The sequence below is a fragment of the Cryptomeria japonica genome, chromosome 11, assembly GCF_030272615.1.
Source record: "Cryptomeria japonica chromosome 11, Sugi_1.0, whole genome shotgun sequence".
Classification (NCBI taxonomy): domain Eukaryota; kingdom Viridiplantae; phylum Streptophyta; class Pinopsida; order Cupressales; family Cupressaceae; genus Cryptomeria; species Cryptomeria japonica.
The window spans coordinates 132,320,831-132,341,449 of NC_081415.1; the positions used below are offsets into that span (position 1 = coordinate 132,320,831).

At 37.6% G+C, this 20,619-nt stretch overlaps 1 protein-coding gene across 2 annotated transcripts; it reads right to left on the reverse strand.

The window, feature by feature from the left end:
- Positions 1-4,940: 4,940 nt before the first annotated feature.
- Positions 4,941-8,768, reverse strand: LOC131032630 (BTB/POZ domain-containing protein At2g46260). Of its 2 annotated transcripts, none has more exons than XM_057963646.2 (4): positions 8,468-8,768; positions 8,229-8,390; positions 5,414-6,516; positions 4,941-5,277 (listed from the first exon to the last, which is right to left on the reverse strand). In XM_057963646.2, the coding sequence occupies exons 1-4, from the start codon at positions 8,571-8,573 to the stop codon at positions 5,257-5,259; spliced, it is 1,392 nt and encodes a 463-aa protein (XP_057819629.1). In that variant the 5' UTR covers positions 8,574-8,768; the 3' UTR covers positions 4,941-5,256. The 2 variants fall into 2 exon arrangements, with proteins under 2 accessions (XP_057819629.1, XP_057819630.1); XM_057963647.2 differs by having other exon boundaries at positions 5,401-6,516.
- Positions 8,769-20,619: the final 11,851 nt, after the last annotated feature.

The window sequence follows — 20,619 nt, forward strand, 5'->3', positions numbered from 1 at the left end:
CAACTTGGTGAATGCATTAATTGTCCTTTAGTATCCATGTTGGCCTCTCCTGGATCTATCATGTGTGAATTAGAAGTCTCCTTTTCATGATTAGAAATTGACCCATCAACAAGTTCATTAATCTTGGAGCAAATGATTTTGAATGTTTTCTAATTAAACATAATGTAGTTGGTGTGTATCATATTGGAGTTTCCTTCATTTCAACAATTGTCGAAAGGGAAAGGGGATAAAAATTGTGTGGTCCATTTTAGGCGACTCTCTATAATTTTGTAAATCTCCATCAAGTTAGTGATCGACCTCATGCTTGCTCATGACCAAGATTAACCACTATTTTGTCGATATTAAGGGATACAAATTTATAATTGATGGTGGGAGTAGCTCCATCAAAGACATAGTATCCTATATCCCACACCAAAACATAAAGAGATAGGGCAAGTGGACATGCTTGACAAATGGGCTTGTGAAGTCCAAATCTGTTGAATTTTTTGCTAGTAATGGTGATGCAAGAAGAAGCATCAAAAAATAACATTTTGATGGTTTGAATGAAGTGTGGGTTGAATCTAAGAGTCTACAACATGGCCAAATGAAAGGCCATCAATTCAATCATATGCTTTGGTGAAATAAATTTTAATGAAAAGGATAGGATATTGAGCATGGAAAGCCCATTCCATACCTTCCTAGACAAGAATGATGTTATCCCTGGAATGAACCCATATTTACTGAATCCTATTTGTGTAGGATGAGCAATCTGAGGGAGCACGGAGAGAAGATTGATAACCAAGTCCTTAGCAATGATTTTATAAGAAATATTCAGCAATGGGATAGGCCTCCAATTTCAAATTTCTTCAATATCTCTAGGTTTAGGTTTGAATTTTATATTTACTTTATTAATTACATTCCCCAATGAGCTAGTTTGGCCTCAATATAGACATGATGCAGTTCATTTCCTATTGTATGTCAATTTTTTATATAAAATTCATAGGAAAATCTGTCTAGGCTAGGAGCTTTTTCATCCACCATATAAAAATAGTCTCCTATAGATCCTCTTGAGTAAGAAGATAACCACACAAAGTGTGCTGAGCATTGGAAACCCGATAGTGGACAATAGCAAGACATTGTTCCAAAGCATATTCCCTAGTCAAAAGATAACTCTTGTACTAAGAAGACTTGTCTATAATGATAAAAAGGCTCAAATAATGTCTATCGACTCATGCAAGAGTTGTCCCTCTCAAATTTGTTGGATAAAGTGGGAGGTTTAGTGAGTCCGCAGGGCCTGAAAAAACTCTTTTGAACTACTTTGTCAACAATCCTGAGCCAACATAGCCAAGATCTAATTTGAGTGCAAGATGTGTCAATATTAGCAAGATAATTTCATTGGTGGAGTTAATCCTCTTAGAGCTGGGTGGCCAGATCAAGTGAATGAGATTCCAAAGAGACGGTGTCTTGGAAAAGCTCATGAATAGTGGAATCATTTGAGCAATGACAAAAGAGGGCAGTTTGCTATCATTTTATTATATTATATATGCATTGAATTAGAAGTATAAGCTCAAATACTATTTGTGACTAAAAAAAAGTTCAAATATCTCATCCTGGAAATGGGGACAAAGTATCTCTATTATTGGTTTATGAACTATAGATCCTTTGATTCCTATATAGGGATATAGAGGCATGGCTATTATAAAGGAACCCTTAGAGGTATATGTTTGGGTGTAGAGATGACCTTGATATTGGGAGGTTGGTAGCTTTGAGTTGCTACCATGTCTATGGTTCGTAAGGTTGAGAAGATTTTGAATTGGATATAAATTGTTTGGTTGATAAAATTAGTATTTGAAATGTCATGAAAAAATAGTAATAACCAAAAATGACTATTACAATTTAAGCACAAGGTATATAAATTTTACCATTACAAGACCCAATTATTGAAAAAAAAAGTTTAAATTCCTATGTGTTTCCATGGTCATACCAGGTCATTTTGAATTACAGTAAGTAAAAGCATCTATTATTATAGTTGACTTTCGATATTTGATTAAATTTGATGGCCTGATGACCATAATTTACATTTCTTTGTGATTGAATACAACAAAAAAGAAAATAACACTATGAAATGAAAGGGGAGATAGAACTGATTATTTTTCTAGCCTCATACACACACACCTGGACATGCACATACACATATGCATATATATCTAAAGTCAAAACAACAAATTATACACTTGCTAGTTACTTTCAGCTTATGTAGAACTAACTTGTCTTTGTTCAATATGATATGTTTTTAATTGTATCTGTAGACACCTAAAAATGGTCAAACGCTTGCGAGGTCATACTTTAACAATTGCGCATTGCCTCATTTTAGGTTTTTGCGTCGCATTAACATTTCTCCTATGATTTGCACTTGGTCTTTATCATTTGCGAACATCGAGTCATTCTTCTACATTCTTCAATCATCTCGTCCTCAAATTTGGTCTTGTCGACAACATTATCCAATCATGATTTTGATCGATCTTATCTTGTTGCATCAATGTGCGTGCTAATTTGTAATCATTTTGGACATCGTCAATCCTAATTAGGGTTTTGTCCTCCTGTCAATCTTGCGATCGATTTGTCATCAATCATTGTTCTCTTATCAATCTTATCATCAATCTTATCATTTTGGACATCGTCAATCCTAATTAGGGTTTTGTCCTCTTTTCAATCTTATCATCTGGCGATCGGTTTATCAATCTTGTCGATTTATCATCAATCCTTCAATCTTGTCATCTTGCGATCAATTTGTCATTGATCGTGGTCATTTTCAATCTTGTCATCTTGCAATCCATTTTGTCATCGATTCTTGTCCTTTTGTCAATCTTGTCATCTTGCAATCCATTTTGTCATCGATTCTTGTCCTTTTGTCAATCTTGTCATTTTGCGACCGATTTGTCATCGATCGTTGTCTGTCTCAATTATGTCAATTTGGATCAATTTGTCATTGTTCCTCGTCAATTGGCGCATTTTATCAATCAAATCATTTTATCGCATTGGTCATTTATCAATTCAAAATCATGACATTAATTATCTGCAATTGTCATTTTTGCATTTCTAATTCGTCTTCTAAGGTTTTATGATTTATTCATTTAACCTAATTTGTCATTTCTTCCTCTAGGATTACTAAATTATTTATTAATCCTAAGTCTTCTCATTACAATTAAATCTTTATTTAATTGGCTAATTATTCTTCCTCTTGTAAATTAATTAATAAATGACAAATTGTTAATTAATTTACCTAATTTCTTCTAGTTCCTAATTTCCTATTTTTCCATCAATTCCTAATTGTCATCAATTTCAATTTTAATTTTCTTAATTTCTAATTCCTTTTCCCTCCTATTTCATCTCCTAATTCTATGGGAATGACATTTCAATTTGTCATAAATTGTCATAATTGATAATCAATCAATTTTGACATAGAATGTGTCATAATTTGTCATCAATTATCAATCAATCAAATTGTGCATGGAAAGTGCATAGTTTGTCATAATTTGTCATATTGATTTGCAATTTCCATTTGAATTGCATCATGCTAATCTTGTCATTTATCCAATTCTTCTATAAATTGGATGATTTTCAATCAAAGCTAATCCCGAATCCCTAATCAAACTATCGAACTTATGCTTCTAGTACTCTTGACCAATAACCAACATCAATCTTGCTTTCAATTGTGTGTGCACTTGTAGGTGAGATCCACAAATCCATTTGAAGAGGAAAGAAGAACAATGGAGCCGCATGGAAGAAGCATCCAAATCGTCATCTGGTTTGCATGATCTTTGCTTTTGAATGCTTTGTTTTTATGTCTCTATTGAGTGTGCTTAGGATTAGATCATTGCAATGTGTGTTTGTGATTGAGCTAATAATGATTAATATGTCTTTATATATATATTGCTTTGATGATTCCTAATTCCGATGCTACAGTATCTATTTTTTTTGGAATACTTTTATGATCTTTGAATTTTCTTTCATTTTGAATCCTTTTATAAAAAGAAGCATATGTGTAGTTTGAATTTTAAATGTTAAGAATGTAATATAATCAAATGGTTGTAGTGCAATTGATCGAGTACAATAGATAAGGGTGATGCTATGCTCCTTGATTATGTTATCTACAAGGTTCAATCCATTAGAGGTATGATATATATGGGATGAAACAAGGATTGTGCCTCTGACAACTTTGATAACATAGATAACCATCAGTCATTACCTCTCAGTCAAAAAGATATCAAGATAGAATCATATTCCGATATCAAATCACAAAATAATCTTATGAACAACATAAAATTTTCCAAATTTTTTTTTAAACACTCTTATCATGGAAGCAGCTAGATTGATGAACGATTATGTAATGACTTTTTAAGAATTATCCATCTGTCTATCAAGAAAATAATTGGTTTCTTTCAAGGACTTTTTCTGTCTCTGCAATTCCCTGTTTTTCTTTATATCCATATACTTCTTTTATTTCTAGATCAACAAATCTAACTAAACAAACGGCCTATAAATTATATTTTCTATTTTTGTAATCCCATGTCTGAATAAAATTTGATGTTCAACCTGCCCAGGAAATGAATTTTTAAGAGAGTGACAAACAACAGCTGTTTAAGCTTTTCAAAATATAATAATTCTCTATTTAAATACAAACAGATGTTTTCCCTCCTTTCATCTTTTATCTGATAGCTGCGCATGGATTGTTCTTTGTGTACTCAATTTTTCATATTGGAAAATAATAATGTTTATTTAAAATTGTGTAAGAAATTAGAAAGAAGAGATTTTATTGTAAATAATTTTCTATATTCAATATAGAATTAAAAAAATTAAACAAAATTCTTAAAACTTATTCTAGAATTTAATATCTACACAAATACTCTTTCATTTAAATGAAAAGATTTGATATATAACCAATTTAATATAAAGCATTGCCAGAATACGTATATCATATTAACTACAATTATCCTTCTATACATTTGTTCAATTCCATCCCATAGTCTTTTTTGAATTGCATATCGATTACAAATATCTTGTTCATTTGAACATCAGCATGAAACCAATGCAAGCTCTCCTTATATTAAAAATCAAGAGTCACAACTTAGAGTTCCACTTTAAAATCCCCATATGATATTGAACTTAGATTTCGACAATAAAAATCCAACCTAAACACAACCTCTTAAACTCCATTATATAGTCTTTGAGGAATACCCCAATGAATCTGCTAGACCTGCTCCTCTTCCTGGTAGATTATTTGGACATCCAGCTAATCTGCGAAATTCACAAGTCTGAATTTATCAAATTCAACAATATCAATAATCAACCAATTTAGAATTTATCAAATTCAACAATATCAATAATCAACCAATTTACACAATTAACTGTAAGTCTGACCTAGATTATTTACCAAGAATTCAACACAGATGTAGATTTTTCTTTCACAATCCATGACTTGGGTATATTCTTTCCAATCTTTGCTTAACAAGTCAGGATAGCTGAACACAGTATTTTCTGCTTCAAATGTGTGAAATTCCCTAAATTTGTTGACAAATTTCATCTGCACTTGAGACCACATAGATACTCTGATGTCACACCTTATTCTTGCAAAACTGTTATTCTTCAACAGCATCTCCAACCCAATTCTTTTCTTTGCTACAAATGGTGACGATGTTTGGATTATCCTGAAACAAAATCTATTTCCAGAAAGGTTAAATGATTCATATTCCAATACCCCATCTGTAATCATGGCCTCTAGGTCATCAAGCAATACAGACATATGAACTGTTGCCTGTTTTCTTGGATGCTCAAGAGTGATGACCTTGATGGGTTTGTAATAACCTATTCTCCATCTGAATCTGCTGTGCCCAACTGCCTCTGATCTGTATTTCTCTTTCATTTCATCTGATGCAGCCCTGTATTTGAGAGCTTCTACTAAGAACTGCTGACAGACTGGATCCCCCATCTCACAAATCTCTGTCAGAGTACTTAGCACTTCTGGTTTCATGAATGGGAAGCGGATGTGAACAGCCATCTTGGTCATGAGTTGCTGCTCCTCTTCTCTAGTTGCAGCATTGTGTTGAGCCCATATGACCATGCCATAGAATGTCACCTCTTCTCTTTGGACAGGAAGATGATCAGATGAAAGCAGGGCTTCCAGAGCAGATAATGGCAATGCCTTGAGTTCATTCAGTAGGACTTGGTCTTCTTCAATGCGAGATTTCAAAAAGTGCAGGTCCTGAAAATGATCTATCAATGTTCTAGTGCATTTTTCAACGAGTTTTTTTGTTTGGCACTGATTACTACAGAATTGAAATGATTTCTCTATAATTATTATGCATTGCTGCCAAGTTAGTGAGGTGTTCGTAAGGGTTTTGACAGCATACAAACATGAGCGCTTGAACATAAGCCTGTCTGACAAATTCCATAGAGTTAGGAGCTCCTCGACGTCTGTGAGTGATATGTCACTGGCATCTGTGCATAGCAGAAGAATCTGTTGGAATGCCTCTTTCTCTGCCAGTTCAAACAATATACTTAGGGAATATTTTTGAGGTATTAAAAGAGAACTAATGACAACAGCTTATGAATTTATATGGCCAAATATGCTTAACTCAAGACTGCTTATTAACTAGAAATCTTAAAATGTGAATCAAAACAACCAGCAAGATACATGTCCAACATCTCCTCTCAGGATTCATGACATGGTTTAACAGCCAGCCTCCAGTGAGATCTTTAACTGGAAGGATAACGGTTTTTTGAATAAACGCATCTTTTGGGAAAAATGGCCATGATTGACTTTCTACATGTGATATCAAAGCAGGGTTGTAGGTTTGAATCCCCTTGGTAATGCTGAGGGGGAGATTGTTGGAACATGTCCAGTGACATTGTTTAACAGCCTCCTGTAAGATCCTTAACTGAAATGGTACGATTTCTTAAACAAGTGCATCTTTTTGGAAAAATGGCCTGCTCAACTTCCTACAGTTAAATATTGCAAGGCCAGAGAAAGAATTGTTGTATCTTCTAAATTTTTCTGTCTTCTTTGGTTTTGCATACGAAAATGTCTGTCTATATCTGTTTCTGTCTGTCATCTGTTAAATATCTATCTATACCTGTCAAGATGTTCCCTTAGAAATCATCTGTTAATGTGTATGAAAATGTCTGTTTCTATCTGTCTGTCTAGGTGTTGCCCCCAGAACTCATGTATTGATGTCTATAGAATTTAATCTTGGCCAAAAGTTACTGGATATCTTTTAATATAAGAATATGATGATAACAAATCAAAGAGACTCACCCTGAAGCTCTTAACGCATCAACTCTTTGATGAGTTGCAGGTCGTCTTACTCCCAATTTGTTAAGAAATTTCTCATGTAACTTGCACATAATTGATAGAATAAAACTTGAAAAAAGATAAATCAATGTATATAGATAATCGTACACAAATAATGTCTTAGGTCAAACAGCCCCCATGCCCTTGTTTCTGGTTATGTTATATATCCTATTCTTGCATGATATGTTGCAGAGCCACTGGGGTTAATATCCTACACCAAGGCAGAAACTTAAGCTCTATATCTAATTCTGAGTTGTAGGAAGGCTCTGAAAATTCCAAAACAAGTCACTTCTTTCTTGTTCAGAATTTCAACGCATAAAAATAATTGCCCAATATCTAAATAAGTAACCAAGTTCCTTGCATACTATTTGAAATCCCAATAGAAAGTGGAATATCTCTCTCAACCCTTCCTGTTAATGAAAGATAGAGAAAGTTTCAGCATTAAGAGAAAGTTTCAGCATTATTTGCATTTTGTTAAGTACTGTTTCCAGCATTTGATCTACCATTCATCCTCATCAATTTTGCATTGGCAGTCACTTCTATCTTGAACCCACTTGGCAATCCTTACATCTGTCATCTTAGAGAACAAACTGAATTGAAAGCAGATAAAAAATCATCCCATTGCATCAATTGAAACCAATCCAATAACTAACAACAAGAGTAGTATAAGTTTTCCACAATCACTATTGTAAGAGCTGCTTCTGGATTAGCTGTGTATATTTCTCCGATCAATATTTGAGTCACACTCAGTGATCCATCACTTCCCTCTTCTTGATGATGAAATCGATCAGAAAAATATACACAACTAATCCAGAAGCAACTCTAACTAACAACAATTCAAAACTTAATCAATACAGAGAGAAACAACTTATAAAGTGTACAAATAGAAGCCTATTACCTTTGACAGCAATGTAAATATCCACAACATGGCCAGAAGCTTCTCTAAACCCACTTCCAAAAAGTTTCTGAAAATACTCTGACTCTTTAGTCAAGGTTACAGAATATACAGGAATTGTTAATGTCTCCACTATATTATCTTCTGTAATCCTCCCAGGAAAACCTGCAACACATAAAAATTGAAGTTAAAACCCAATATCAAGCCAGAAAACAGATAACCAGGAGCCAAATCTACAACACCTTGAACTGGGTTGCAGACATGAACCCTCAAAGTCCTATCCAGCCATCTTGGGTACTGACTGCTTTTGAAATAATCTGAAGCCAGACGAATGGTGTGATCCTCCATCAATTAGATGATTCATTCAACTATTTGATGATGATCCACCTCAATCTGTAACATACCCATGCATTGGTAATGAATGGTGACCTCAACTCCATCTATATATGCAGAATCCCTTGCATTGTTGTAATAAACAATGAAAAAAACGATAAATCCAACAAGCATAGGAATGATCATGGGCTTTTGTAATCTGATTTATAGGAACTGTACATTGTGTGCCTTGAGTCTTTATCAATAAGAATCTGCAACTGATTTTTAAAGTTGAGATCTTTGAAGGAATCGCCATGTGGAAAATGAAAATTTGGAGGTATCTGGTAAGCCTATAGACATAGTCCACGTTAGCATAGGTACTACGATATTAACGCCTTTAGACATTGTCCACGTAAGCATAGGGATTAACGTCGGCCTTGCATTCGGCAATAATTTGTTCAAAATGACTCTTCCGCGTATGTGGCGCCCCCCCGCTTACGTGTAAAACAAATTTGACCCCTTATATATGTACATATTAAAATATATTTGTCTCATACCTAGTAGAAACAAATCCTTATAAATAATTGTCCTTTATCAAGAATATGGAATTATTCGTCTTTCAAACAATATAAAAAGTGAAAATTAGATAAATATATCATTTATCAAGAAGGAATCAACATGTATAAATATTATTTAATTGAGTGGTGGGAAATATTTCTTTCTACAATAAAAAAATATTATATAGATTTATAAATTGTTAATTTATTAATAATATAGTAAAAAAAGTGATCAAAATATTTTAAATTTCCTGTTTTTAACTTATTGAATTTATAATATAGATTGATAAAAATAAAAAGTATAATGATAATTTATAAGTAAATTGTAATTTTGAGAAAGAATCAAAATTAATTGTAAGATTTGTCAATGAGATAAATAAATTTAAGATTTTGATGATGATTACAATTGTAATACTAAAAGCACAAACATAATCAAAAAGTACAAAATGAAGTATGATAGCTATTTCAAATAGTTGTGTAATAACTTGTCTTGCTTATTATATTTTTTTGGTTCACAAATTATTTTTTACCATCACAATCTTTACAAAGTTGTTTCGAATTGTTACCTTTTGATCACATATAATCAATGATGACACTCTACAAAGGGGATCAATCCCTATTAACATTACAACTAAAGAAGGATACACACATCTTATGTTAGAGACATATAGGTACCTAGTTTCATCAATTTTGGCCCTCTCGTGTTTTTGATTAAAAAGCAGCCAAAACCGGGGGCTGACTCGAAGGAAACAAAAAAAAGCACTACTAGCACACACATCGCAGACAAGCGGTAGTCAGCGAATCCCTACTTTAGTAATCAAAAACAAAAACTGCCTGGCGTTATTGGATAACCTGAGATCGAAACCAATCTCGTCCAACAAGTGCCATAAATAGTAGTAAACCATCGTAATGTCAATACTATAAAAATTGTTAAGAGTAGCAATATTACCATGGAACCAGGCGTTCCAACGACAAAAACTATAGCAAAAAAGAAAAGAGCCAATCATACAACCTAATTATCAGCACCCATATGCTTAAAGAGCATAAGCCCAATCTAGTCATCTGCCAGGAACTGGAACATTTCCTTAGTGGTGTCGCTTTCAAGCCTGCCTAGATCAACCTTATCTTGGTGAAGCAAGCATAGAGAGGTAGTTGACGAATGCATCACTTTGACAATGAATTTCCCAATTTTGTTGACATAGGACTCCAGGTGCTCCAGCTTTTTCTTAACACCATTTAAATCTTTAGAGATAGCACTGCAACCCGAACATTGCACCGCCTCTTCCTTCTCCCCGTCATCAGCAACAATCTTCCCGCCTTCAGAATGCCTTCCATTCCCCTTAAAGGTGTGGGGCAGGGAAGTGTTAGAATGAGGGGAGGTGTTCTTGATACCCTCCTTGATGATCTTTGAGTCGGGGACGTTAGTGCCCAAATTGGAGGAATCTGAGCCCTCCGTAGCCTCCATTTCCTCCTCCCCTTTTTCACTTTCCACTTTCTCATAATCATCCTCTTCTTCGTTAGCATAATTCTTTCTCACAATGATTTGCTTCATCCAGGGTTTGTTAGCAAATCTGTGGGATCTTCACGGGGTGATACCATCCTCCGCATCTGACTCAACAAGAAGGATTTTGGGTTCCTTTCTGGGTTTCTTGGAGGTGGGTTTCGCAGTAGAAGGGTTGCTTTTATTTTTTTCCCTAATTTTGAGGGGGCAAGGGGGGCCTTGGTCAGGGGATTGACAAGGTGTCATTTTCTTTTTCGAAGGCTTTTTGAGGCCTTTTTTAGAGCCTTCAGGGGGACCCGGAATGAAGGGGGCGGGTTGAACCGAGATAGGTTTAGGGGGGCAAAGGGCCTTGTGAAAATTGTATAGCCTAAACATCAGCCCCTGGTGGAGGATGGTAAAACTGCCTTCTTGACTCATACAATTGCAGACATCTTTAACAGTAGATTCAAGAGGATGCAACATGAAGAAAGGAAAAGAAATGGTGTCATGGTTGTGAAAGTGATTGAACAACGGGAAATGATAGTAGTAGAACACACCATACCTTCCCTCGAGGGTGAAGTATTTCATTGTGATTTTGCAAACCTGATCCCACGGGTAGGGTAAACATTCCTTGTTGAAACCCTCACGCATTCTGGCCGGTTCCTCGCCCTTTTTGAAGAAGCGGTTCATGTTGTTTTCGTCCACAACCCTGTTGGTTTTCTTCCATTTCCTGCCTTCAATAGAGAGACCCGTAGCCTGGGCGATAAATTCCTCACTAATTTCAAACGAAATGTCCTTCAAGACCACCCTCTTGTCCTTCCAACTATTGACAAACTGCATGGAGAGGTTTTCGTCGAACCCCTTCATGGCTTCCATGAATGGGACGATTCCTCCTTCTTTAGCATACATCCAGACGCACGGGTCGTTGTGAAAATAGTCATCAATAATGTCTGGTTCCACTCGGACTAAACCCCCTCCCATAATAGCTTCCTCCAGAGTGAAGTTGAGATGCAGCTCAAGCCTGAAAAGAGAAATGCAGAGGAAAAAATCGGAGCTGGAGTTAAGAAAAAACAATCAGAAATTAGCCAAAATATTATGCAAGGTGCAATAATTATTTTTAGTGGTGATTCCCAAGGCATGCGTCCGCCAACTCCGGTAAGCATGCGAAGGGACACCTCTTGATATCTCCGCCAACTTACAAAGATCGTCATTATGGCGAGATCTTAGTTTCTAGTTAAGGTAATAATTAGAGTCCTTGTTGTGATTAATAATCAAAAGTTGGCACTCCAACCCATCGATGACAAAGAAATAGGTGGCCAACCACGTCATCATCGGGCAGAGAAGGTGGGGACCATGAGAAGCCAACATGGCATAGCCTGCCCAATTTGAATTTAAATTTCCTGCCAACAACGTAGCATAGCAGCCAACCCAAAGCAACCTGTTGAGAAGAAGGATGTGGCACTTCATTGATGGATAGAGGCATTTTGTTCGTTCCTAATAAGGTCCTTTTGCTTCTTAGTAAGAGAATCTAGGTGTCTCCAACACCTCATACCTTTTATCTCCAACCTTGTCGCAGCCAGTGCATCTGCCATCACATTCCCCTCTCTATAGATATGCTGAATTTGAAATTCCTCCAACCAGACTATCATGGACTAGATGTCCTTGATGACATTGTTGATCATCCAGCTGATCCCTAAAATGCCTTTAGTGGCCTCAATAATCAGTTTAGAGTCCCCTTCAATGATTAGTTTTTTAACATTGATGCCAAGAGCCAACGTAAGCCCCCAAAAGAGAGCAAGGGCTTCAGCCATGTTGCTCGAGATAGAGTCAAAATTTCCTGCATAGGCCAAAACCAGGTTGCCCAAGATGTCCCTGATAATTTCGCCCCTGCAGCAGAACCACTGCAAGCAGCACCGTCAAAATTAAGCTTGAGCCAAGGGGGGGGAGGTGTTGACCATCTGGTATTAAGCCTCTCCATCTTTTTCAAATTGTCATATTGAAGGAAGCTATCTAGTAGATTCCAAGTTTTAATCCACCTCCTATCCAAAACCATAGGGCTAGATTGCAGAGTTTTCCACTTGCTGATGAGGGCATTTTCCCTGAGGTACTTCTCAGCCATGTTAGTCACCGTGTCAACCAGTTGCTGGTGTCACGGAAGATCCTATTATTTCTTTCCTTCTAGATATGACAACAAACGTGGGGAGGAATGAGTCTCCAAAAAATTTTGATCGACGGGTGAGTGGAGGGGCACTTCCAGTTGTTGATAAACTACTGCAAGTCTTCCAAGAATGTCCAAGCCAAATTGAATTTCTGTAGAACTTTGTACCAAACCTTGGAAGCGAAGGGGCAATGAATAAAGAGGCGATTTATGCTTTCCTCAACACAATTACACATAACACATTTGTTGGCAATCATAAATCCCCTCCTCTTCATATTATCAATAGTAAGGATCTTCCCATGAAGGGTCGTCCACCAGAAGAAGTTAATTTTAGGGATGAGCTGAGAGTTCCAAACTTCTTCTCAGCTGTAGCAATCATTGAAGGAGGCAAACAAGATATTGTAGGCCGATTTAACACTGAAAGTCCCTGAGGAGTTCGCGGTCTAAACAAGTTTATCAGTGTGAGTGAAGCAGGGGATCCTAATCCCCGCTTAAGAAGGGATTGCAACTCTTCAGCCAATTGAATCCATTGGGGGGTATTTCCCAGACTATCCGCAAGCCTTAACCAGTAGCGGGAGGGAGAGATATAGTTTATCACAAGGGATCCAAACAAATCCTTGAGAGTGACCATGAGGCAACTGAATCGGGAGGAGGCAAGGGGTCTGTCACCAATCCAGTTGTCCTCCCAAAATCTAATTTTCTCACCATTACCAACTTGCCACTTTAGACCTTGTTTGAGTAGTTTCCTGTTCTTATTTTAGACCCAGGAGGGAGCTCATTGGAAGAGAGGAGGGAGGGGAAGGGGGTGTGATTGAAGTACTTTGCCCTCATAATCATGCTTCAGTCAGTTTTGCCCTTCATAAGGATCCATTCGATTTTTGTCAACAAGGCCTTATTCAGATCAGAGATTTTTCTAATCCCAAGGCCACCCATGACCTTCGGTTTGCAAAACTTCTCCCAGTTGACTAAGCTAATTCTGACCTTCTCCTCCAATCCCGTCCATAGAAAGATTCTTTGGATTCTCTCGAGTTTCTTAGCCATAGTATTGGAAATCTTGAAGAGAGAGAGAAAGTAGACAAGAACACCTTGAAGAGAGGCCGATAGGAGTTGGAGTCTACCCGCACTACTCAGAGTTTTTCCAGTCCAACCAACAAGTCTCTTTTGCATTCTTTCTAAGATTGATTCCCAAAAGTGGGAGGTGACCTCCTTGATAGTGAGGGGGAGACCCAAGTAGGAATTAGGGAGATCGGCAGCACTACACCCTAGGATTTGCATAAGTTTACCCTAGAGAATTATGTCCGTGTTAAAAAAGTATGTCTTGCTCTTGCAATAGTTAATCAGTTGACCAGAGGCAAGGGCGTACTCTTCTAGCAGATGCTTCCATTCTTTAGCCTCTATCATAGATGATAGGCCGGAAAGGAAGCTATCATCCACAAATTATTGCATAACCATAGGAGGAAGGGTGGAAGCAACTTTCACCCCCGATATTCTACTGATCGTGATCAAATTGGAGAAAATCCTACTCAAGACTTCAGCTACCATAATGAACAAATAAGGTGAGAGAGGGTCCCCCTGCCTTAGCCCCTTCCCAACCTTAAAGAAGCCCCAGGGGGTGCCATTGACAATCATCAAATAGTGAATAGTTTCCACCACTACCCTGATAATATTGATAAATCTTTCCTGGAATCCCATCTTAGAAAGGACCACATACAGGAATTTCCAATCAACTTTATCATAAGCCTTAGAGATGTCAAGTTTGAGAGCCATACTTAGGTTGCGACTTTTCTCTATGGAGTGAATGACCTCATGGGTAGTAATGACAACATCAAGAATCTGCCTTCCCGGAACAAAGCCTCTTTGAGAGGGACTGATGCATTTATCAAGGAGGGGTTTGATTCTATTGACAACAACTTTAGAGAAAATTTTATAGACTAAGTTACATAGGCTGATGGGCCGATAATTAGTCACAAGTTTCGGGTTAGGAACTTTGATCACCAAAATAATGAAAGTGTTATTTAGTTTCTTCAGGAGTTTACCAGTGCGAATGAAGTCCTTGGTAGCTTTAGTTAGATCATACTTCACAGTTTCCCTAGAAAACCTAGAAAAAAGCAGGGGGAAGCCGTCAGGACCAGGGGCCTTAAAGGCAGCCATAGCAAAAACTGCTTCTTTAACTTCTTCTTCAGACACACGGCTTATCAACAACTCATTATCAGCCTCATCTAGGACTTGAGGGATGAGACTGAGGAGTTTATCGCTGATCTTAGTAGGTTCATTGACCCTATCATTTGTGTAGGCATTAGCAAAGTGAAGGGAAGCCCATTGACCAATTTCATTATTCCCCACCACTTCCTCATTTCTATTATTGAGAATGGAAGGGATACTATTCTTCCTTTTATGCTTTGAGGCTGATCTGTGAAAGAAGGAAGTGTTCCTATCCCCCTTAGTTAACCATTGGATCCTGGATCTTTGCTTCCAGTAAATTTCTTCTAGATTCATGATTTCTTTCCATTTGTGTCTCCATCCCTCCTCCTCTACATGTGTGTCCATAGAGGAAGTCCCCTCCGCAATGGTCCTCTGGAGGCGGTCCAAATTGGTTTCAGCTTCCTTTTTTCTCTTGAAGATATCCCCAAAGGAAGAAAGACTCCAGGCTTTCACCTCCTTTTTGATGATAAAGTTCCAACTTTTTAAAAATTCTGAACATAGCCATACCTTGAACATGGGAGTTCCACCAGTTTTTTATGCATTGTTTGAAGTCTGGATGGGAGTGCCACATGATCTCATACCTAAAGGGTGAGGGACCAGAGGTCAGCTTGTCAACCCAAGAGAGGAGGATCGGGGAGTGGTCAGAGATAGTGTGTGGGAGAGACAAGAGCAAGGAATTGATACCAATGTTCCACTTGGTAGAGATCATAAACCTGTCCAGCCCGACTTGAATCAGATTGGAGCCTTTTCTATTGTTAGACTAGGTTAAAGGGTTCCCTTGAGGGTCAAGATCAAGTAACTCATTATTTCTTATGAAGTCAACAAAGTCAAGCATTCTCTCACTGTAGTCAGTTAGACCTCCTATCTTCTCAGAAGGATAAAGGGGGGTGTTGAAATCCCCAGCTAACATAAACAAATCCTCCTTATTGTTAGTCAGGAAGGTAGTGATTTCCTCCTAGATCAGAACCCGACTATGTCTAGTATTAGGAGCATAAATGTTAAAAAGAACCAAGAGAAGTTATTCATAGTGAACCTAGTGGAAAGAAAGCTGTGAGAAGAGCCAATCGCAAGCCCATCTAGCTTGCTCTTATTCCAAAGAGTAGAAATTCCTCTTGAAGCACCTTTCGCCTCTCGATAATGAAAGGCAACACTCAGCCATAAACTATCAAGAAGCTTAGCAAAATTTTGGTAAGTTATTTTCACCTCCTGGATTAGGATAATATCAACTCTATTGGTGAGTATGCATTGCTTAAGAGCATATTGCTTTTGGGGGCTATTTAAACCCCTTAATTTCCACGAGAGGAACTTCATTTCTTGCCCTTCTGAGTTGTCTCCAAGGTTAATTGCCTTCCACTAGCAATTTCCTTGGCCGTTGCCTTAGTTCTAAGGGTCCTCTTAGAGGGTTTGTTTGGTTTAGGGTCATTTCCTACATCTGCCTTCTTATTTCATCTAGTTTTTCTTTTTGGTTCCTGCCATTCCCCCTTCTCCTTATCCACCAGCGATGACGGGGCAGAGCGACTACCATTAGAGAGAGTAGTGATATCCCAAGTAGATCTGGTAACAGATGAAGAGGAGGTCGGGTCCAGACCAAGCCCTGTGGTAGGCGAAGCTGCTACGCTAGTGCTCCAGATATTCCTCCCACGACTTTCCACTGAGTTGGGTATTAGATGCACAACTGCTGGCGAAGTGGAAATATTGTGCCCTTTCTTCTCTTTGATACTCACCTCCACTTTGAGACCTTCTTGTTCAGTCTTCGCTTGGGGGATCTCTCCTTCTTCTAGCTCCAAGCCCAAGCATCTCCTCGAGGGGGTAGGAGCCTTCTTGGAGTCAAGGGTAACTATCACATTAAGAATACTAGCCAAGAAGGGGTGTCCCTCCTTAGTGGTATCTTGAGGACCCACCTTTTCCATCAGGTCCTTGATCTGACCCACAGTGTTGTCGGAAGCCAGGGGGTTACTATTCTCAGTTGTCTCCCCAATAACAATACTTGGGGATGACAACTTCTCCTTTAGCTTTTCCTCTGGAGGTTGTGGGGTCGGATAATCCACAATAACATGACCATGTTTACCATATCTTTGACAATACAGGGAGGCATTACCATAGAAAATAGCCTGTGTCCATTTACCCCATTTGGATTTAAGGGTAATGAAATTAGGGAGGGGGGTGTTAAGAACCACTTTCACACAAAGGCGAGCATAAACAAGTCTGGACTTTTGCATTGTCACATTGTTGACAACAACAAACTAACCAAACGAGTTACCAATCCATCTAAAAAATGGTATCGTCCCAGAATTCCAGGGGGAGGCTTGGGAGTTTGATCCAAATCGGTGCTAGCCTATGGAGGTCCGCACTTGGGTCAAATCCCGAATTCCACTTGGAGAGAGTAAGACAATGTTTACCATAAGACCATTAACCAGACATAATATAGATGAAGTATTCTTCTGCAGTAAATCTAAAAAGGAAGAGTCCACCAAGCATAGCAGAGACTGAGACACTACCTTTAATTTTCCATATGGAACTGGCCCATCTTCTAACCATATCTATATTGGGTCTAAAGGCTAAGAATCTTCCTACCAAGCAAAGGTGAAGGGAGGAAGCAATATTATCCATGATACTGTCTGGGAGGCAAATCTCGGGGCCCTGCTCACCATTAGTGACTTTTATTAGCAACGTCATAATCTCTGACTTGGAGTTACCAACAAAGGAACCTTTCTAGGATTTCTCTTGAGCTTCCCCAGGAAAAGGTCCCACATCCTGAGTCTTTGGATCCTTTTCGGTGAAATCAAAGTTGGGGGCCACTAGTGGAAGCTTTGCAAGGCAGGGGGCCTCGTGCAGCACCTCATTGCAAGCATCAACCGAGGAAGCCCACACAGCTCCTTGGGTGCGCAACACAAGAGCTAGATCCAGACAAATCTACAGGTCAATTGGCGGGGGGGGGGGGGGGGGGGTGTGGGGGTGGTTAGGATCTAGGGAGGTATGGCCCTCCCCTACAGAAACGATAGGCATGGTAGGAAATTCAAAAAAATCACAGAGGTCACAATCTAACTTTTGAGCGCGTTATGCCCTTTGGTGTCTCGACCTTGCATTTACATGAGGTGACTATTTATAGTAAGTTTTCATTTGAGCACGAAATGATGCGAAATTCTCCCCAAAGCTTCAGATTGGCTAGATAAGCATGTTGGTAAATTTTCGTCACAATATCATAGCTAGTTTGAAGATATTAAACTTTTGGTTTTTGGAGGGTGTGATGAAAGGTTTAAATTTAATTTTGATGACTTGAGACCCTCTGATAGAGAACTTTGTGAGCTTTTTGATGCATTAAACGGTTTGTCAATCGAACACTCGGTTCACAAGTTATGGCCTTCGAAAGTTTGGACTCTTGAAATAGGAAATATAAATTGCATCTAACACATAATGAGTTGTAAAAGGGAGGAACACGTGTTGATTTGTGTTTTGACATGTCATAGGGAATCTAGATTGGAGATAAGGTTGACTCTACTTTATTGGGTGACTTTAGCCCATGGTTTTGTAATAACATTTGATGGTTTCTTGTATTGTATCTCCTATATATGAGGTACATGAGATAGAGGTTGTGTGTAAGAGTCTTATGGCTATTGAGTTACCTTTGAATCTCTGATTAGTGGTACTCATGTGAAGAACTTTCTCTGCAAGTATATTGTAATCTATTATTGTTTGTTGAATAATATATTGAGTTGCTTTTGGAGTGTGGGGTTTTTCTCCCGAAAGGGTTTTTCCCACGTGAATCACTATGTTGTGGTATGCGTGATATTATGTTTATTTATGTGAAATTTTTGTAACTGTTGTAATGATCTGTAAATTTTTTTGCATTATCCTCCTCTCAAGGTTAGTGTAGGAAGTTGTTCCCCTACTTAACTTCCTTACACATATTGGGGTAATACTATAGACAATGTTGTGGGACTAATTTGTTTTAGTGTTGAGCATGACATTATGTGTGCTATATAAGACCTTGTGTGTCCTTGTGCACTTTGCACTTGACTTTGTGAGATGCATGGAGATCCTCATATCTCTCCATTCCTAGAGGATCATGCAACAAATTATCTTCTTCCCCTTGCACATGTAGATTTCATACTCTTTGATGGTGATACTTTAGAGGAGCTTGAGTATATCATAGGTCTTGCATGTTTTGATGGATCAAATACTTATCTTCATGTTCCTACTCCTCAAATTGAGATCTCATCTCCATCATCTTCATCTTCTATTATTCCTTATCAGATTGGCATTGGCTTATGCAGAGCCCCCATTGATTCAACGTAGCAAGACATTGTTCTTCCAAATACAACTACTTGGGATTCATATCTTATAGATGTATCATCATTGTTTTTAGAGTCTCATATTGCAGATTTGGAGGATTATCTTGAGGACATTCATCTCCTCTTTGATGATAGCCACATCAGTATTGTAAACTTATCTTCATCGCCCGTGGAGTTTGTTCTTCATTAATTTTTACAAAGTCCTAATTTTTCACCTCTAACATTGATTGGGTATGTACCCGATTGGTTTGTTGCATCATCATATTTCATATATATGGAAACATTTGAGTACTTTCACAAGCATGCATAATTTGGATTTGGATTCCTACATCTTCTAGTTTATGGGAGAGACTTCTCCTATTGCTAGTGGATTTGTTTCTTCCTAATGAGAGAAATGTTTTTTTCAAGGTAATGGATCTTTCTCTATCTTCAAGCATTCATCATTGGCACACGAGCTACTTCTTCATTGGTAGGATTCCTATCCTTATTTTCTGTCTCTTATGTGGAAATATTCATTGTATTATTTTGGCAGAAGCAGTCCTTTTCTCCTACTATATTTTTCTCATTTTCTCCATTTGTGAGAGTTGCATTACTTTTAATTGGTTTGTATATGAGTACTTGATCAAGCCTTTGTTACTAGGACTCATTCATGCATGTATTCATATTAGCTCTTTAGGTTATCCCTAAGTTAACCTTAATGGGGGGTGTTGGATTAATTCAAACACTTTATCTAATTATTTACTCATTAGATCCTTTACTTACTTTCTCACTTAAGATAAAATTAGGTTCTTTTTCCTTTTATTAAATGAGGCTAATAATAGCTTAAGTTGTCTCATTCACTATGATTGTGATACTTGGTGCTAGCTAAATTAATCTTGCATTAGGCTTTTGCATTCAGGGTTTCATTTATTATTTTATAAGGATTCATTAATTGTAATTATATCTTCAATATTCTCGTGTGCAATATTATGGAATTCTTAGGTTGCTATGGATCATATTATCTTTCCTTGATCTCTTTTATGTGACATGTATTTTACTTGTAGATGATTCTTGGCTCTTGTGGTTGTATCATCAACTTCTACAACTTCTTCTTACGTCTTAAACTCACCAAGTTATATATATATATATATATATATATATATATATATATATAGTGATAGTGACTTGTTAACTATCTAACCATATGATAAATTGGCTACCCATTGTACCTACTTCATCAATTCTTACCCCTCAATTATATTTGACCAAAAAAAGAACAAGAAGGTGTATTCTATACTACAACTTTAATCCTTCTCTAGTGTCATAAATTATCACCGGGCCAATTTACACCTCATGTTTGTGCCCCTACTTTAGTGCATCTCCCCCTTATCTCCTATCTGGGTTTGTTGAGTGC

Bases quoted from the DNA above. Each gene is read 5' to 3' on its own strand.
- LOC131032630 (XM_057963646.2), bottom strand. From the start codon at position 8,573: ATGGAGGATCACACCATTCGTCTGGCTTCAGATTATTTCAAAAGCAGT. The intron at 8,391-8,467 runs GTGTTGTAGATT...TATGTGTTGCAG, and splicing joins TGTCTGCAACCCAGTTCAAG to GTTTTCCTGGGAGGATTACA. The intron at 5,278-5,413 runs GTAAATAATCTA...TGAATTTCGCAG, and splicing joins ACATCTGTGTTGAATTCTTG to ATTAGCTGGATGTCCAAATA.